The following is a 20,599-nucleotide window of genomic DNA, read 5'->3' on the forward strand; positions in this document are numbered from 1 at the left end:
AATATAATAAAAGTACTTTGATAACAGTTTGATATAAGAACCACAAGAATCCTTTACTCTCTTCACATTTATATTGCTGTTTAACACTTCAGATTAGGTAGTAGCAGTGTGAAAATCTGATCACTGAAAATATTCAGCAGATATTATGTAGTGGTTTTAAAGAAAACAGAAACATGTAGACTAAACTATATTTTTGTAAGATTTTATTAAAATGCTCATTTGAGGTGACACGTTTAAGAGTACATGATACAAAGTATTTATGCTACAATTTTTTATTCATTGTTATCCAGTGATAACTTTTTTGTTGTTTATAACAATGACCATGATATCCATAGAAAAAGGCCACAAAGTTCAGACTTGGGATAATTGTACAGGAGGGATAGGAGGAAAAGATATGTCATTTTTAAGGAGAAAAATATTTATAATATATTTATGTGCATAAATGTTATAGGTTAGTTGTTGTGATACTTTTGTAAAATGAAATGATTACATAACATGCAGTAAGATTTTCAAAAAGAAATCATTCAGAAACATTTAGAAGTACCATCAGTGTGAAATGGAAAAGGTTTACTTGGATATAGAGTTGGACAGTACTGTACCTACCCAGCTCCGATTTATTCCTCTGTTAGTTGCTTAAAGATGGAATCCAGACAGGTTTTTTAATTTCTTAATTAAGAAATTTTTGTTTTGTTTTAAAAGTATTTTGCATTGATCTTAGGCTCTTCAGTCGTCGAGATCCAGAGGAGGATGGAATGATGAAAAGAAGGGGACGACAGGGTCCAAATGCCAACCTTGTTAAGACATTGGTTTTTTTCTTTCTGGAAAGTGAGGTTAGTTGATGTTGTTCATTTTATACTTCCGTTCAAAACAATTCGGAGATGAGGTTAAAATGATGTAAATCTTAAAATCTTCCAAATATCACAGTAAGTGTTGAATAACATAGAGTTCTACCAATTTATGTTAGTAAGATACTCAAATAGTATGATTTATATGTAATGCTAAGAGCATAAATTTTGGAGCTAGAAAGACCTGATTACCAATTTGACTTTTCTACTTCATATTTATATAACCTTGATTCAGTTACTTGACCTTTCTTAAGCCCATTTTCCTTCTAAATGTGTGGATAACAATTTCTTAGATAACACTGAGATAACCCATATAAAACTGTTAGCACAGATCTAACATTTTGTTGTTTTTCAATATTTGGTACCTGTGATGATGATTGTTGTTGTTTTCTAGTATAGAGAAATTCAGTTGGTTTTTGCATATTGACCTCTTACTGCAGTTTTGCTACATTCACTTTTAAAGTAAGTTTTTATTAAAATTCTTAGGATTTTCTGTAATATGCAATCAAGTCATTTTCAAGTAGTGATAATTTTACTTTTTCCTTTCCTACATTCTTGCCATTTGTTTCCCCAGCCTTATTGTAATGGCTAGGATATTCAGTAGAATGTTGAATAGAAGTGGTGAGAGGATAGATTTGGATTGTTCCTGATCTTAAGGGAAAAGCATCCAGTATTTCAGCATTAATTATGTTGTTAGTTACAGGTGTTGTGTAGCTGCTTATTATATTGAGGATGTTTCCTCCTATCCCTTCTTTTGCTGAGAAGTTGTTTAAAAATTTTACTGAAACATAATTGATTCAGCAAAGTGAATCAATTTATATACACTGACACACATACATACTTTTCACATTTTTTTTGTTATGGTTTATCAAAGGTTATTAGATATACTTCCCTGTGCTGTACTAAAACCTTCTTTTTTACCCCTCTTATATATAATGGCTTACATCTGCTAATCCCAAGCACCAAGTTCTTTTCTTCCCCACCTCTTCTCTGCCTTGGCAACCACAAGTCTATTCTTTATGTCTGTAAGACTGTTTTTGTTTTGTTGATAAGTTTGTATCATATTTTAGATTCTTCATATAAGTGATACCATGTGGTATTTGTCTTTTTCTTTCTGACTTTGCTTAGTATGCTAATCTCTAGGTCCATCCATGTTGTTGCAAATGGCATTATTTTATTATCTTAACAACTGAACTGCTAGGGAAGTCCCTGTACCCTTCCATTCATGTGTTGATGGACATTTAATTTGTTTCCATATCTTGCCAATTGAAAATAGTGCTGCTATGAACATAGGGGTGCATGCATCTTTTCAAATTATAGTTTTCTCTGGATATATGCCCAGGAGTGGGATTGCTGAATTATATGGCAACTCTATTTTTAGGTTTTTGAGGAACATCCATACTGTTTTCCATATTGACTGCACCAATTTACATTTTTACCAACAGCGTAGGAGGGTTCCCTTTTCTCCACATCCTTTTCAGCCTTTTATTGTTTGTAGACGTGGCCATTCTGACCAGTGTGAGGTGGTACCTCATTGTAGTTTTGATTTGCATTTCTCAAATAATTAGCAATGATAAGCTTCTTTTTATGTGCCTGTTGGCCATCTGTATGTTTTTGGAGAAACGTCTGTTTAGGTCTTCTGTCCTTTTTTTGATTAGATTGTTTGTTTTATTGATATTGAGTTGTATGAGTTGTTTGTATATTCTGTCAATTAAGCCCTTGTCCATCACATTGTTTGCAAATGTTTTCTCCCGGTCATTAGGTTATTTTTTTCATTTTGTTTATGCTTTCCTTTGCTGTGTAAAAGCTTATAAGTTTGCCTAGGTTACATTTGTTTGTTTCTATTTCTTTTGCCTTGAGAGGTTAACCTAAGATTGCTATGATTTATGTCAGAGAATGTTTTCTTTTGGGAATTTTATGTTGTCCTGTCTTTTATTTAAGTCTTTGAGCCATTTTGAGTTTATTTCTGTGTGTGGTGAGAGGGTGTCTTCTAGCTTCTTTGGTTTACTTGAAGCTGTCCAGCTTTCTCAACACTACTTGCTGAAGAGACTGTCTTTTTTCCATTGTATATTCAATTCTCATTTGTCAAAGATTGATTGTCCATAAGTGTGTGGGTGCTGAGAAGTTTCATCATGAGTGGATGTTGACTTCTGCCCAGTGCTTTTTCTTTATCCTTTATTGTATCTTTCATTACATTAATGTGGTGAATTATATTGATTGGTTTTTTGAATGTTGACTCAACCTTGCATTCCTAGGATAACCTAACTTCTACTTAGTTGTGATCTGTTATCCTTTTTACATATTGTTGGTTTCAGTTTACTGATTTTTTTGAGAATGTTTTCTCCATGTTCATGCAATGTGTTGGTATGTGTGTGTATTTTAAAGTTTAATGTCTTTGATGGGTTTTGGTATCATGGTAATGTTTGTCTCCTAAAATGTGTTGGATAGCTGTAGGGCCCTTTAAAGCTTCACACACTGAAGAGAAACGATTTACTTATATAGTGAATTGATAAAGTGAAAGTGAAGTCACTCAGTTGTGTCCGACTTTGCGACCCCATGGACTGTAGCCTATCAGGCTCCTCCATCCATGGGATTTTCCAGGCAAGAGTACTGGAGTTGATTGCCATTTCTTTCTACCGGGGATCTTCCCTACCCAGGGATCGAACCCAGGTCTCCCTCATTGTAGGCAGATGCTTTTACCATTTGAGCCACCAGGGAAGTCAGTGAATTGATAAGTAATCATGTATTTTATGCTTTACATAATCATTACCACTCCCATTATGCTGCAATATATTTGTAGTATATTTTATAACTGAGAGTAGTTCACTTATGTAATACAATTGCCAGCCCCCCATCTGTGCACAGATTCAGCCAGCAGGGGATTCAACCAATAGTGGATTGAAAATATTTTTTTTAATTCCAGAAGTTTGAAAAAGCCAAACTTGAATTTGCCATGTACTGTCAACTATTCACATAGTATTTGCATTGTATTACGTATTATAAGTTATCTAGAGTTGATTTAAAGTACATGAAAGGATGAGAATAGGTTATGTGTAAATACTATACCATTTTATATCATTGGGTTTCCTTTGTGGCTCAGCTGGTAAAGAATGCGCCTGCAATGTGGGAGACCTGGGTTCGATCCTTGGGTTGGGAAGATCCCCTGGAGAAGGGAAAGGTTACCCACTCCAGTATTCTGGCCTGGAGAATTCTGGCCTGTCTGCAAAGAGGCGGGTACGACTGAGTGACTTTCACTTTCACTTCACTTTATACCATTAACTTGAGCATCCTTGGAAAATCTGAGTGGTCTTGGAACTAGTCCCCTTCAGATACTAAGTTCTGTGGAACTGTACATATCATTATTTTATCATTGGCTCAGTCACATACTTGGAAATGTAAAAGACAACAATTTTGTGAAACAGGCAACATAGAAAATAATACAACTAGCAGTTATTAGTAAGGTCACAAGCAAGAATTTAAGTCAGGAACTTTCATTCGGTATAGCTCAGTGTACCCGAGGTCATCTAACTTAGTTAAATGGTTATATCCAGGTGTTAATCCCCTGGTTGTACATCATGGAGCATTTAATCTTTATCTGAAGCTTGACTGCTGATACAAGCATTAGAAACAAAATTAGAGTGTCCTTTTAACAACTTAATTAAATTTTTAGTAATATAATAACAAGGAACTATCTCAGAAGTGAGGAACAAAACTAAGATTTAATGTTCAGTGAAACATAAACATTTTTCATTGTGAGGGCATTAACCCTGCAGCCAGGGAATGCTTTATCCCATCAAATAAAAATGACGTTTGTCAGGGAGCCTGGAAAAGCCAAGTGGCAGTCTTGGATTTCCCATAGCCCTGACTGTTTGATTTACAGCTGTTGCTTACCCATTTTAAATTCCCCAATTTAGGAGTAGACTATTTGCCATGTTTTAAGGGCATCAGGATAGCAGTAGTTTGACAGGAAGGGGTTAATTTTGTAGAAGCAGAAGAAGCTTTATCTACATGTACCATAATCTTCATAGAGAATGCTTACTTACTTTACCAAAATAACAAAAGACTTTAAAAACAAATATAAATCACTTAAAGGCAAAGAAATTCACAATCTCTTATCAAAAGCCATATTCTAAGAAAACTTTGTTCTCTTAACAAAGAGAGAAAACCAAATACCAGTTTGGTACCAGCTTCAGTTCAGTTCAGTTCAGCTCAGTTCATTTGCTTAGTTGTGTCCGACTCTTTGCGACCGCATGAATCACAGCACGCCAAGCCTCCCTGTCCATCACCAACTCCCGGAGTTCACTCAGACTCACGTCTATTGAGTCAGTGATGCCATCCAGCCGTCTCATCCTCTGTCATCCCCTTCTCCTGCCCTCAATCCCTCCCAGCATCAGAGTCTTTTCCAATGAGTCAACTCTTCGCATGAGGTGGCCAAAGTACTAGAGTTTCAGCTTTACATCATTCCTTCCAAAGAAATCCCAGGGTTGATCTCCTTCAGAATGGTACCAGCTTACTGTTAACAAAATTTGTTTATCTGGTTAATATTAGAAAAGTCTTTTCCATAAATTTTGAAGAAGTAGCAGTATTCTTTCAAAGGCATTGGGATGAAACCATTGAAGGCATGTTTAAAATCTGATTGTATTACAGTTGACAAAGCAATCTGGTCATTGGTGTGATGTGTAACACTTAAATATGATAACTAAAATTGTAATTGACAACATTTTATCAGGACATATCATATCTTTATGAATTCCACATAATTTCAGAATATCTATAGTAGTAATATCAACCATACAGTATAACCTGAGAAGATTTATCACCCCTCCAACAGTATTTCCCATGTAATTTAACATGTCAAATGAACCCAGGTATTTTAATACCTCTCTTTGGGATGTCTCAGGGGCCCTATGAAGCATCCTAAAGCCAGCTAGAGGTCAAAAGAACTTCATTAGAATTTAATTTTACTAAGTTTTGCCAAAAATATCAACAGGATTTATAACCATTAAATAGTATATAGGTCATTGGTAAACAACCAAAGTTAGCACAAGATTAGCCAAAAGTTAACAAAAAATTTCAAAGGTAAACATAGAACAGATTACTCCAGAGGTAAAGAAACTTAAAATCCATTATCAAAGGCAGTTCAACATCTCAAGAAAACTTGTATTATATGCAAAACTCTTCTTGGGGTCCACTTTTCATAAAGCCTCTCTCTCTCTCTTTTTCTTAATTACTTTGTTTTTTTAGAAACAGCCACCTGTAAGTCAGACCTACTTTCTTTTTTCTTAATAAAATGTCATTTCATTTCTCATACCTTTTTTCTTTCTTTCTTTCTTTTTTTTAACCTATTTTCCCTAACTGACCATGAACTGCCCTTAATATTAGCATTCTGTATATTGGTGAACATAAGTACCAGTTTTAATTTCTGAAAGCATTTGCTTATAGACAACATCTCAGGATGGCATCAAACATATTCATTAATGGTCTAAAATCTCTTTAATTTCTCTGTAAGAGAAAGTTAGTGTTCAGCAATTAATGTTTCAAAATTTTATTTTATTTGGAAATGAAATGAATTTTGGAAAAATTTCAATAAATGTTTATCACTTAGTTTAGCACAAGCATAGAAATTCAAGTTACCCCTATCTAGAGAGACTATTTTAGATAGCCGTTCCTTAAGTATAGTTAGTTTTAATAGAGTTTATCTAAAAGCTCTTGTTCCATTTCTGTTTTTCATTTTTTTAAAAAAAAGTTTCTTCACTTGAGTTACTTTCCTTGTTGACAAATTTAGCTTGCATTAAACCTAGGCACAATAAAAGTGTTACACAATGTTGATGACTCAGACGTGTCTTAATTAGATTTGCAAACAAGCATTAATACTAGATATTTAATATTGAATATGTTGCAGTTCACGTGAAGCTGAAATTCATTTAGGTTAATTTCTCTTGTAATTGATTTGTAAGCGTTTACTTTTCTTTAAGCCAGTTGAATTAGAGCTCATTTACAAACTAACCTCATATTATCCAAAAACAAAGACACACACAGAGACATAGATAAATCCAGACAGACAGACAGAGGATCTCATAGTTTTCCACTTGAGATTTAAAATGTCTCTTTGACTCTTTTCTCTCTTTCCCTTTATTTATTTATTTTTTAATCTTGGCTTGAAATTTCCATTTGCCCAAAGCGGAGGTCTCAGGCAAATTGGGCTCTGTATTTCAAGGACATGGCGTAGGTTGTGTGCCATCCTAAATTGCTTCAGTCCTCTCACACTCTTCGTGACCCCATGGACTGTAGCCTACCAGGGCTCCAGTTGTAAGTTAAATTCCTCTGCCCAGGGGAATCCTTGAGGGGATCTTCCAAACCCAGGGATTGAACCCATGTCTCTTGCAGCTCCTGCATTAGCAGACAGATTCTTTACCACTAGTACCATCTGGAAAGCCTGGGCAAAGGTTAACTTCAAGCTTTTTCCTAGGCAGGCCTTTGTAAAAAGCTAGCTGTTTTTAATTGCATATGTAAAAAGAACTGGTTTTGCAGTTTCAAAGGAAGAAAAAAATTATTTTAACCAGTTTTCTCCAGAGTCGAAAGAATACCATGGCCATCCTGTGCCAAAAAAGTCATCTTGCCTTTCTGTTCAGTTCAATTGAGTCCAGCTGTTCGCGACCCCATGGACTACAGCACTCCAGGCCTCCCTGTCCATCACCAACTCCCCAAGTTTACTCAAACTCATGTCCATTGAGTCGGTGATGCCATCCAACCATCTCATCCTCTGTCGTCTGCTTCTCCTCCTGCCCTCAATCTTTCCCAGCATCAGGGTTTTTTCCAGTGAGTCAGTTCTTCACATCAGGTAGCCAAAGTATTGCTTCAGCACCAATCCTTTCAATGAATATTCAGGACTGATTTCCTTTAGGATGAATTGGTTGGATCTCCTTGAAGTACAAGGAATTCTCAAGAGTCTTCTCCATCACCACAATTCAAAAGCATCAATACTTTGGCACTCAGCTTTCTTTATAGTCTTAACTGTCACATCCATACATGGCCACTGGAAAAACCATAGCCTTGACTAGACGGACTTTGTTGGCAAAGTAATGTCTCTGCTTTTGAATATGCTATCTAGGTTGGTCATAACTTTCCTTTCAAGGAGTAAGCGTCTTTTAATTTTATGGCTGCAGTCACCATCTGCAGTGATTTTGGAGCTCAAAAAAATAAAAAAATAAAGTCTGACACTGTTTCCACTGTTTCCCCATCTATTTCCCATGAAGTGATGGGACCAGATGCCATGATCTTCATTTTCTGAATGTTGAGCTTTAAGCCAACTTTTTCACTCTCCTGTTTCACTTTTATCAAGAGGCTCTTATAGTTCTTCGCTTTCTGCCATAAGGGTGGTGTCATCTGCATATCTGAGGTTATTGATATTTCTCCTGGCAATCTTTTGTTTCTGTAGCCATAGTTTTATAGCTAAAATATTGACCAAGTAGTGCTCAAGTTGACTCTGGACAGGGCAGGAAAAAGAAATTGCTAACGTGCAGAAGGAGTGGAAGAAGTTGGGCTTCCCCTCCCCCCACTGATAGATAGGAAAAGTTAGAAGGGGATTAGCTGATGGAGAGGGAGACAGAGGCAGATGGAGGGGGGTGTAAGGCAGCAACAGGGCAAAGAAAGGGGAGTGGGGGACACTGGGAGAGCCGACTTAGTGATTTATTTGATCAATTAAAATATAATTTTGGCATTGTAACATGGACAGTCGTCCTCAAAAATCACATAATTCTTTTTCCAATTATGTCTAACTTCTCGTTCGACAATTTTAAGTTAAATTCATGTACCTTACGGTAGGGAGAGGACCATCCAGCCTTTCACCTAGCGCTGCACATTCTTAACCATTCTCAATCAGCACAAGCCGCAAAATTTAAGGTTCCAATTCTCACACAGTTCAGTGAATCCCATTCACCAGCTAACGAGCAATAAGGTGAATCTTCCAATCTAGGAATAAAAGCTTCATCAATCTTAATCTCTTTTTTCCCTTAAAGAGAGGCATTTTGTCTCACAAATCCTGCTAACAGCACCAATTAATGTTTTGCAGAAAGTTTACACTTTCATTTCAAGTTCAAAGGATTTGTTAACAAAATAAGTCACTTGTTATGTACAAATAAATAATACAGATATTTATGAAAGAATTACCTAGCTTACTTTCAATGTACTAACATTAAAAGAAAAGAGAAATAGAGCAGAAAGTACATCACCAAATTGGGTTTTGACCAACATTCAGACTTAAATAGTGCTCGAAAGTCCCGTGTCACAGCGCATCTGGAGGCCCAATTGGGAAAGGGTCCCAGGGAGTGCGTCCACTCCATGGCTGAGATCTCAACACGGGATGACTGTTTTGAGTCAGGTAATAACTAAATGCATGCATATAATCTCTTCAAAAACAATTTTCATATTAATGATTATCATGAGAAATGGTAATACCTAACAGTGTTTACTTACACTTAGCAAGCTAAGGCAATTCTTCTCTTTCCTTTCTTCCACTTGACATTAAAAAACATTGTTGTTTGAGTTTGTGTATGGTGCCAACAAAGCTTCTATTCTTTTGATTAAGGCTAGTATGGTATTTGCATTGGAGAAGGAAATGGCAACCCACTCCAGTATTCTTGCCTGGAGAATCCCAGGGACGGGAGAGCCTGGTGGGCTGCTGTCTATGGGGTCGCACAGAGTCGGACACAACTGAAGCGACTTAGCAGTATGGTATTTGTCTAAGAGCACATTGTTCTTTTTAAATTTTAGTTACATGAGCATGCAGCATACCTTGTGGATAGCATGTGGGACTGTGCTACTGAGCTGCTCAAAGACTGGGAATGTATGAATAGCTTGTTGCTGGAGGAGCCACTTAGTGGAGAGGAAGGTAAGGATGTTTAATTATGGTATTTTTATTGTCTAGGTAATTTTGAAAACAGATTTTACTTATTCCAGTTTAGCATTAAAATAGTTGATTCAAAGTCTTTGGGTAATTTTGTTTTCATATACATGAATATTAGAAAAGTATAGTTCCTGCCAATATTTGTGATGTTTTATTGCATCTGTTCATATTTTCATTTCTCATATTGTAGACTGGTGGTTTACAGATTTATAATGTTTAGTAAGTTTTAACTTGTTCTGATCCTTTTTGTGATATAGTAATAGGATTTTCTTTAGTACATTAGGTCAGATTCTGTCACAGGCACAAGAACTGTTATGTAATGATTATAAATGGCATATAGAGAAAAAAATAGGTTAACTCTTTCTGATTATTTTTTTCCCAGCGCTAACAGACAGACAAGAGAGTGCTCTGATTGAAATAATGCTTTGTACCATTAGACAAGCTGCTGAATGTCATCCTCCTGTGGGGAGAGGGACAGGAAAAAGGGTACGCCAACATATTTTCAGTGTTCTAAATTATTTGTCTCTTTTTTAATATCTTTTTTTAAGTTCTTATTTGTAGCTATATAATCAAATTTTTTAATCTTAAATTTTATTTTTTAGGTGATCTTTGCTTATAAATATGTTAGAAGTAAATTTTAAAGCATTAGCAGTTTGGGAAGTCTGCATTCCTTCTATAAGATACTTTGTTAGTTTACTATAGTGATTGTCAGTCCCTGTAAAGATTGCTTGCTGTGCATCATTTTAGAATGGTGTATTTGTCCGTTTTGATTTATTTACAGATTTACTTTCTTTAAATAAAAGTAAGAGCATCATTCCTTAAAATGGGGGAAATTTCTGTTTCCTGGGACTAAATTTTAATGCATTGTTTCAAAGTTCGAATGTATTGTAGACCAACAGTTGCACAGGCTTTCAAACTTTGTGAAGCACAAAAATAATTTTTATATTGTGACCTAGTACACATCTATATATGTGTTTTTGTATATAAATGAAGCAGTTATATAAGTTACAATATTACAACTTACATGATGCATTCAATTCTCTTTTTTTGTTGTTGTTGTTGTTCTTTTTTAATTACTAGTAGTTAATTATATTGAATTCATAACCCATGGATCATGGCACAACTTACAGTTGACTGAAATCGTACTCACTTCCATGCTATATAAAATAATAAACTGTATTTTCTAGCTGTTTTTCTTTTCATCCAAAGTTAGGGTAGGTTAGTCTAATTTGGTATTGATTTTTGTCTCTAGAACTATTCAAAGTTTTTTAAAAAGATAATGTGCAGGCTATTCTCTTTGTTACTTCTGGGTTTCAAGTTTTATAGTAGAAATTTTTGTATCCATCATTTAAAATGTCATTTTATTACTTATTTTGAATATTTAACCTTGAGCACCTAACAGTGTCAATGGGCTTATTAATAAATACTTGGAAACTTTGTTGTATTTCCTTAGGTGCTTACAGCAAAGGAGAAGAAGACCCAGTTGGATGACAGGACAAAAATCACTGAACTTTTTGCTGTGGCCCTTCCTCAGTTATTAGCTAAGGTAAGTTTGTGTTGGTATCAAGAGTGTTGTAAAGAAATTATAGGTTTTGTTTGGAAATGCCATACAGAATTTTCTACTTATCATAATATTTCCTTACCATTATTGTGATGTTTTTGACATGATTTTTTTTTAATTTCAAAGTACTCTATAGATGCTGAAAAGGTGACTAACTTGTTGCAGTTGCCGCAGTACTTTGATTTGGAAATATATACCACTGGACGATTAGAAAAGGTAGGGTGTTTCTGTGTGTAATAAACCTTGAAGAAAAATTGTTAATATAGTTCATCCCATCATATTGCTTACTTATATTTTTTGAAATATGTTTTTATAGCATTTAATATAAAGGAAGCCTATATATTGTATGCCTTACATATTTTAGATAGTTGGATTTAGAGAATGACATTAATGAGGTTTCCCTTTGATTCATGTTGATAGCAATACCCTCCTTCCTAGACGTTATGTTACTATTGTCACTGACCGTTTATGGAGATTGGTGTAACTGGATAAGAACAATTGCAAAATGAAACAGCTAACATTCATTGAATGCATTCACTGTGTTCCAGGAACATATATATTTATATGTATTAACATCTTACCAAAGCCCTGTGAGATAGATAATATTATTCCTGTTGAAGTAGGGGAAATAAGTTTGGGTGGGTTAGTGCATTTTTTGGCTAGAAAAACTTAAAATTTGTGTGCTACTATTGTAAAGTTACTGTATTTGAAGCTTTTCTCCCCAGTTGTGCAGTCATTTTATGCCTGTCATCATACATGCCTTAGTTTTAATGAAGAAACTTTGATTTTGCAGCATTTGGATGCCTTATTACGACAGATCCGGAATATTGTAGAGAAGCACACAGATACAGATGTTTTGGAAGCATGTTCTAAAACTTACCATGCACTCTGTAATGAAGAGTTCACAATTTTCAACAGAGTAGATATTTCAAGAAGTCAACTGATAGATGAGTTGGCAGATAAATTTAACCGGCTTCTTGAAGATTTTCTGCAAGAGGTATGTATTACAAGTATTTAGTCAGTTGTCCCCCACTGTGGCCCCACCCACCCCTACCCTCTCCATAACCAGGTCAGTCACAGTCTTGGTGATAGTCCTTAGTAGTATGCTAAAAAGACATTCAGACTTTCTGTTCTATGATTCTGTTTTTTCTCCACCAAGAGAGGGAGGTGGCAAGAATCTGTAACTTAAGAGATGGTGAAAGCAAAATTAACACCTTTCCCATTTTTCTAATTTAAAGAAATGATCTGGAAAGTTTTCCAGGGTTTAGTTGAACAGGAGGCTGTTAGGGAACAGGGAACAGAAAAGTCGAGCTAGATTGTTTCCATGTAACCTCAAAAATTGGGTTATTTCTTAATGGTTTAGAAGTTGATTTATTTATGATCTTTGATATTATAAAGCCTTGATAAATTACAGAAACTGTTCATTTTGGTGTTTCATTGTTCAGTTCTATTTCCAAAGAGGCTTAAGCATGATATTCAAATACACTTGTATTTTTATTGTGGTTTTTATTTTTTCTGGAAAGATATACTCAACAGTTTAGTTGATTTGCATAAAGTGAAAACTCATGATTCTCAGATTATTGCATTTAGGTTTTTCCACATCACTTCTGTCATAAATGCTACAAAAATGATACGGATTTTTGTAATTTCCAGTATTTTGTTTAACAATTAGTTCTTAAACTTTCTTATTTCTCTGTGTAACATTTCATACTTACTAAGTTTTGCTTAATTGGAAGTTTGTGTAAATATGTTGATGTACGATGATTACATTTTTAGTTAATTTTAATGACTACCCTTGGCTGGATATGATTCTTTTTTTTTAAAAAAAGGTTTATATTGGAATGTAGCTGATTAACAATGATGTGTTAGTTTTAGGTGGACAACAAAGAGACTTAGGCATACATATACATGTATTCATTCTCCCTCCAAACTCCTCTCCCACCCATGCTGCCACATAACATTGAGCAGAGTTCCATGTGCTATCCAGTAGAACCTATACAGTTAGCCATTTTAAATATAGCAGTGTGTACCTGTCCATCCCAAACTCCCTACCTATCCTTTCCCTCCATCCTTCTCCCACCTGGCAATCATAAGTTTGTTCTTTATGTCTGTTTCTGTTTTGTAAGTAAGTTCATTTGTATCATTTCTTTTAAGATTCTGCACATAAGGGATGTCATGTATTTCTCCTTCTCTGACTTTACTCAGCATGACAATCTCTAGGTCCATCCATGTTGCTGTAAATGGCATCACTTCATTCTTTTTAATGGCTGAGTAATATTCCATTGTATATATGTACCACATGTTCTTTATCCATTCCTCTGTCTGATGGACATTTAGGTTGCTTCTGTGGCTTGGCTACTGTTAACAGTGCTGCAACGAACATTGGGGTGCATATATCCTTTCGGACCATGTTTTTCTCTGGGTACCTTCCCAGGAGTGGGATTGCTAGATCATATGGTAGCTCTGCTTTTAGTTTTTTAAGGAACCTTTTTACTGTTCTCCATAGTGGCTATACCAGGTTTTGTCCCAGAAAGAGTTCCCACAAAGATTCCCTTCTCCACACCCTCTCCAGCATGTATTGTTTTATAGATTTTTTGGTGGTAACCATTTTGACTGAGGTGAAGTGATACCTCATTATAGTTTTGATTTGCATTCCTCTTAATAATTAACAATGTTGAGAATCTTTTCATGTGCCTCTTGGCCATCTGTATGTCTTCTTTGGAGAAATGTCTATTTAGTTCTTCTGCCTGTTTTTTGATTCAGTTGTTTGTTTTGATGATGTTGAACATCATGAGCTGTTTGTAATTTTGGAGACTAACACCTTGTTGATCACATTATTTGCAAATATTTTCTCTAGTCTGTGGGTGGTGTTTTGTTTATTGTTTCCTTTGCTACAAAAAAGCTTTTGAGTTTAAATAGGTCTCCTTTGTTTATTTTTGTTTTTATATTCATTATTCTGGGAGGTGGGTCGAAAAAGATATTACTGTGATCTTTATGTTATTCTTTCTTTTTAGGATGGTATCATAAATGTAATAGCTTAAGATTTTTCACTTTTGTAATTATTAATGTTTAATATGGTATAATTAACATTTATAGGGCGAAGAACCTGATGAAGATGATGCATATCAGGTATTGTCAACATTGAAGCGAATCACTGCTTTCCATAAGTAAGTTGAATCTTAAAGTTTCTGATTTTTTAAAACTATCAAAATCAGAACCAACTTAACATGTTTTGGGATTATAATGTCAGAATTCTTGCTGGATTTCTTATACTTTTCGGAAAACAGTGTTTGGAGTCATACTTTGAGAAACAAAAATATTTTCAACTAATATACTTTTTTAAAGTACACATTTTTTTGTTCTTGTGGGTACATGTTAGGAAGTTTACTATATTTTACTTTAACAGTATTCTGTTAGCAGTCAAGTCCAGAACAGATGTGATTAAGCTTAAATTTTTAATATAACTTAATTCTTTTTTTACAGTGCCCATGATCTTTCAAAGTGGGATTTGTTTGCTTGTAATTACAAACTATTGAAAACCGGAATTGAAAACGGAGACATGCCTGAACAGGTTTTTATTTATTTACAAGTTATATATTTCACTTTGAGAATGAAGATATGTGACTTTTAAATTTTAATTGTGTTCTTTTTGTTCCTTTATAGATTGTTATTCACGCACTGCAGTGTACTCACTATGTAATCCTTTGGCAGCTTGCAAAGATAACTGAAAGCAGCTCTACGAAGGTTTGTGGTTGGTTCAGTGGCATCTTTATTAAATATTACTGAGTTTTCAGCAAACTTAAATATAAAACCGATTATTTCAATAAAGTCTTGCTTATCTTTTATTTAGGCATGTATATTTTTAAAAATAGTTACTTGTAGTTTGATATATATTCCGTGAAAGAATATTTAACATTTGTTTAGAGAATGGTTTTAAAATAAAAAGTCACATTTGTAGGTGGCATAATTTATGGATTTCCACATTATTCTCAAAAGTTCTGGATGCATGAAGAACTACAGATTTTGTAAATCATGACCAAGAACCTTCAAAACATACAGATACAGCTATTGGATTCCATAAGTTAATTATTACAAGCTACCTATCCCTGGATCTTATACCTTGGTATTGTTTGGAGATCATCTTATTCATACTCAGATCTCTCTACTGATGTTCCAAATTCATAAAATATCACTTTGTGGTTGAGTGCAGTATGCCAGCTACTAGGTCATAGAACTTTGAACATTTTATCCATAATTGTAATCATTGAAGTGTTTAGTAATTGAATTGAACAGTACTTTTTCATTTGTAAATTAGAAACTTAAACATCATATTTGTTGCAGTAGATGTTGCCTTAAATATTATTTGAGCACATTTTTATAAACATTAAGTGATTTCTGTAAGATGTAGGATTAGTTGTTTGTAGTTATTTTCCTTAAGAAGGAATCCTTTCGATAAGTTTGTTTCACATAAAATCACAGAATAACTAGAATTTTTTTGAGGTTTTTAAGTATATGATGCTGTTATATCTACAAATAGATATTTGCCTCTTGCAAAAAACAATATAGTACTGTTAAAATAGTGTACTTTTTGTCACACACTCAGAAACTTTATTTAATTCAATATCAAATTTGTAGTAGGTCCAGTGACTATGTATTAGCAGATATGATTGCTCACCTAAATCAAAAGCATTGAGTTAAAAATTAACATGGGAAAAAAATGTATTGAGTAATACATTTAATAGAGGGGAAAAAAGGGTAAAAATGAAGGTTATTATGTGCAAAATTATTATGCTGAACTTGGTTGAGTTTTCTTTACCAAAGCGATCTCCAAGTTAAATCTGTTATTTCAACTTGTCTATTACATACACTGAATGTGTACTGATATTCTGTTGTTTGGCATTCAGTATCAGGAGATGGGCAAAGGTAATGCCTCAAATAAATTAGTGTGGATGATCTTTATAGAGTACTTTTCTATTTTAAATTAACTGGTAAATATCTATAAAAAGAAAAAAAACTTCTTTAAAAAAACCTAGAAAAAGATTCATCCTTAAGTGGAGTAATACCATGAAACTAATTTTTGTTAGGCCTCTCTCTGTTTTTAAAAGCACAATCAGTATCCTAGAAATGAAAGATACTGTCCCCTTTTTAAAAATCATTTAATTTATTCCATTCATCACTTGGCCAGGCATCTAATTACAAAGCAAGGATGGAGTGTAAATCCTATTAAACATTCTGAAGCAGTGGATTTATGTGAATAGCCATATATAGTCATATACGTTTTTTCTCATTCTAAAGATCATTTAGGATTTTATCCATTAATATACTTGGTATTTTTAAGGTGCGATTTGTTGAGAATTTTAAAGTGGTTTTTGTTTTTCTTTTTGATAAATGCTAAGGAAGAATTTAAATCTAATGTAAAAAGTTAGCACAATTACGTATATGATGATCTATCTTAAAAACTGAATGAGTTTTTAATACAGTATTTTAAGATGTTGTTAAATTTTTTTCAAGGAGGACTTGCTGCGTTTAAAGAAACAGATGAGGGTATTCTGTCAAATATGTCAGCATTACCTGACCAATGTGAATACTACTGTTAAAGAACAGGTTAGTAACTACTATAGATAGCAATCTTTTGTAAGCAACCCTGAACAAATATTTGAACTAATATAGAAAATTTAAGTAATACTAAAATTGGGCAAACTAGAAATATCTTGTATTTGTCTGTGTATATACCATGCTCAAAAAATAGATTAATATTAAGTCCATTTAGAGCATTATCGATTACTCTTATACTGCAGTCATTCTGTGTTAGTGTTTCTTTATGCCACACTTGGTAAACAAACCCATATATACAAAGTAGGTGTATGCAGTTATGTAAGTTATTCCTGAAAGCAACAGGTATAGCAAGTCTGCCTCAGGGAGGGAAAGGTCCATCCGGTTTTGTTATCTCTGTGAATATTATCAGATCTTGGCATTCCTGCCTGTCCTGATTGTGTAAAGTTTTTTTTCTTACGTGGACTTTGTCTGAAATAAAAATCTTAATCACTTTCCTGTCTTCAAAGTGTTACCTTCCCACCTCATATGCCCTCTTAATTCCATTCCTGCCAACTTTCTCATTCTGAAAATGCATTGTTACCTGGTGCCATGGGTAGTTTTCCCATCTATAAAATAAATTCTGATCCTGGGACCAAGAGCCTATTTAGTTTTGAACTGTAACAATAAAGGACTTGGGACTTTAATTTTCTTCTCTACAATTCTGATAAGAGGTACAGAATTTCAGAAGGTATCAATAGTGAAATTATTTTACAGTTAAAATCTTATAATAGGATTTTAATGAAGTATGTGTGTGTGTGTGTGTGTGTGTGTGCGCATGTAGGTGCACTCAGTTGCTCAGTCGTATCTGACTCTCTGCGACGCCATGGACTGTAGCCCACCAGGGTCCTCTGTCCATGGGATTTTCCAGGCATGAGTACTAGAGGGGATTGCCATTTCTTCCTCCAGGGGATCTTCCCAACCCAAGGATTGAACCTGTGTCTCCTGCATTGGCAGGTGGATTCTTTACCACTGCATCACCTGGGAAGCCCTTTTAATGAAGTATACACTGATCCAAACTAATACGTGAAATATTACTTGATATATTTTCATAGACCACCAAGATATTCAGCTTAGTATTCCTTATTTCACATAATTCTTTATGGGTTATTGTGTGTAATCTCCTTTATGTATAATCAGTTTTTTAAGACTTGGAGATTACCTGTTTGGTTATTAAATAACCTGTGTATTATTAGTCTTCCTATAAGCCTCCAGGGATATGTCCTGGTTAGCTCACAAGACCTACCAGTTCACCTAATTAGTAAATGTCACCATGCTTATGACTTCATATACTTACTGTGTATGTTGCAAAAATTTGTAAACTCAAATATCCTGATCAGTATAAATTATTTCTATAGTAGTAAAATGAGAGGAAGAGACCAAAAGAAGAGATAAAAGCATAAGAGAAAAAAAAATGTGGTTAGTTCCAAAAAGGCAAAGCTATTATTAAGATCTGCTTTGCCTGGTGATTAGTTTGCAGGCCCATACTTGGTTATTATGTTTTTTCTACTTAATGACCACACATGCTGACAATAAGATTTTGTGATCTCTCTTCTAAGAGATCTTCTAGGAGATATCCATCTTCTTGGTTTAAGTGTTTTCTTCCATAGAAGAGAAGAATGGTATCAAGTTTATACATTAATTCATATTTGAGAATGTATATCATGAGACATTGTGATTTAGTGTGGGATTTGGAGTCAGAAGACATGCGATTGAGTTCTGACTGCATGTTTTGATGATACTAACATATTGTACAAATCACTTAAAAGTTACTGAAAATTAAAAAGAATATTTGTGAAATTACCTTGCATTTAGTAGATCACAGTGCAAATATCAGTAGTTATTGTTGCAAAAATTTCACTCTTAAAGTCTTAGGAAAGTCTTAATAGCCATTGCTTTACTGAGTTTCAAATGCAGAGAGTTGGATTTTATTTCCATGTTAAATATGTAAGTTATTTGTGGCAGTTTGTGAAAAACTTTGGTTTATGGCATGCTGTCCCCCCCCCTTTTTTTTTATAATAGGCCTTCACTATTCTGTGTGATATTTTGATGATCTTCAGCCATCAGATTATGTCAGGAGGGCGTGACATGTTAGAGCCATTAGTTTACACCCCTGATTCTTCATTGCAGTCTGAGTTGCTCAGCTTTATTCTGGATCATGTCTTCATTGAACAGGATGATGACAATAACAGTGCAGGTAATTTTATTGCCATCTTTTTGTTAAATTTGTGTATCTACCATAAATCAAATTTAGCAACAGTATAAAATGTTATACTACTATTTCATATTTTATTCTTAAACATGAAAGGCAGGTACATTTTCCACTGCATTTTGTATTCATTTCTTGTAACATAAAGACAATGAAATATCGTTTCTCACTAGTTTTGAGTTTGTTTTTCTAATTTGTAGCTACCTACAGAACTGTATGAGTTAATTACATTGTGCAAAGTGACTAGTGTAGTGCCTGGGCATGTAGGCAGGTAATCAATAAAATTTACTTCATTTTCCCCTTAATTATTGGTAATGCCAATATTCAAGTAACTAGAGCAGAAAAAAAAGTTAAAGTGACATTTTTGTTGTATACTTTCATAGCATTGTTTTTCCATTAAAGTGTGGGGCAATACAGAATGTTACAGGTAAATAGTCAGAAGAACCTCGGTATTGTTACTCTTTGTACTCTGATTGCATACACAGATGCCTTACTTGGGCTTCCTTCATAGCTCAGTTGGTAAAGAATCTGCCTGCAGTGCAGGAGACCTGGGTTTGTTTCCTGGGTGGGGAATATCCCCTGGAGAAGGAAATGGCAACCCACTCCAGTTTTCTTGCCTGAAGAATCCCTTGGACAGAGGAGCCTGGCAGGCTATATAGTCCTGAAGAATCCCTTGGACAGAGGAGCCTGGCGGGCTATATAGTCCATGGGGTTGTAAGAGTCGGACACAACTTGGCGACTAAACCACCACCACCACCACCACCACCACCATGCCTTACTTGAACAAGAAATCGTGGAAAAACAGATAACATTTGGTGACTTCTTTCTGGGTTTGTTTTTAATTTGAAGTTAAGCCCAAAGGCTATATAACATCAATATTTTGTTCTCAAGTATCACAAACTTAACTCGAACAGGATTGAGAAATCAAAATAGGCAAAACAGATAATCAAAAATCCATGTACTAAAGTTTATATACCTAGAATTTTCCACTGTTCACTTTCAGCTCTTGGTTTAGTTATACTTTATTTTTGACATTCATTTGATATTTATTAGTCATCAGGTAGTATACTAAGATGCTGTGAATATTTTTTAAAAATGAGATATAGTCTTTTAAGAATTCAAGTAGAAAAGACATTTCTAAAAGCAAATAATTATTATATAACTTGATAAGTAGTAGAGATATGTACAAAATGTTATGGACATTTAGAGAAAGTTCTTGCTATTCTGTCAGAGTCAAAACACCATTGAAACAGGCTAACATCTGAAATGGATCCTAAAAGATGTGTTGGAGTTTTTAAAACTTCTATCAATAAACATATATTCCAAACACTGATATAAAATCAGTTTTTGTCTATGACCCTTTTGTTAGTTGCAGACTACCTCAAATTCATTTAGATCATAGGAAACAGGAATGAGAATAAGCTTGCCAATACTACTGAATTTTCTGGGAGATTCCTGGAATTACACTCTGCTTTACCTCCTTGGAC

The 20,599-nt window shown here is 34.4% G+C and overlaps 1 protein-coding gene across 4 annotated transcripts in view; it reads left to right on the forward strand.

Annotated features, from left to right (window-relative positions):
* STAG2 (stromal antigen 2) overlaps positions 1-20,599 on the forward strand; it is a 129,144-nt gene that overhangs the window by 80,691 nt on the left and 27,854 nt on the right. For 3 of the 4 annotated variants that reach the window (XM_018044159.1, XM_018044161.1, XM_018044158.1), the window contains exons 14-24: positions 719-830; positions 9,618-9,735; positions 10,133-10,236; positions 11,204-11,296; positions 11,438-11,527; positions 12,105-12,308; positions 14,408-14,478; positions 14,795-14,882; positions 14,975-15,055; positions 16,823-16,915; positions 18,926-19,100. In XM_018044159.1, the coding sequence (XP_017899648.1) occupies positions 719-830; positions 9,618-9,735; positions 10,133-10,236; positions 11,204-11,296; positions 11,438-11,527; positions 12,105-12,308; positions 14,408-14,478; positions 14,795-14,882; positions 14,975-15,055; positions 16,823-16,915; positions 18,926-19,100 (1,229 nt within the window). The remainder of the gene's footprint in view (positions 1-718; positions 831-9,617; positions 9,736-10,132; positions 10,237-11,203; positions 11,297-11,437; positions 11,528-12,104; positions 12,309-14,407; positions 14,479-14,794; positions 14,883-14,974; positions 15,056-16,822; positions 16,916-18,925; positions 19,101-20,599) is intronic. The other variant, XM_018044160.1, reaches the window with a different exon arrangement.

Source organism: Capra hircus (genome assembly GCF_001704415.2).
Source record: "Capra hircus breed San Clemente chromosome X unlocalized genomic scaffold, ASM170441v1, whole genome shotgun sequence".
In the NCBI taxonomy this organism is placed as follows: domain Eukaryota; kingdom Metazoa; phylum Chordata; class Mammalia; order Artiodactyla; family Bovidae; genus Capra; species Capra hircus.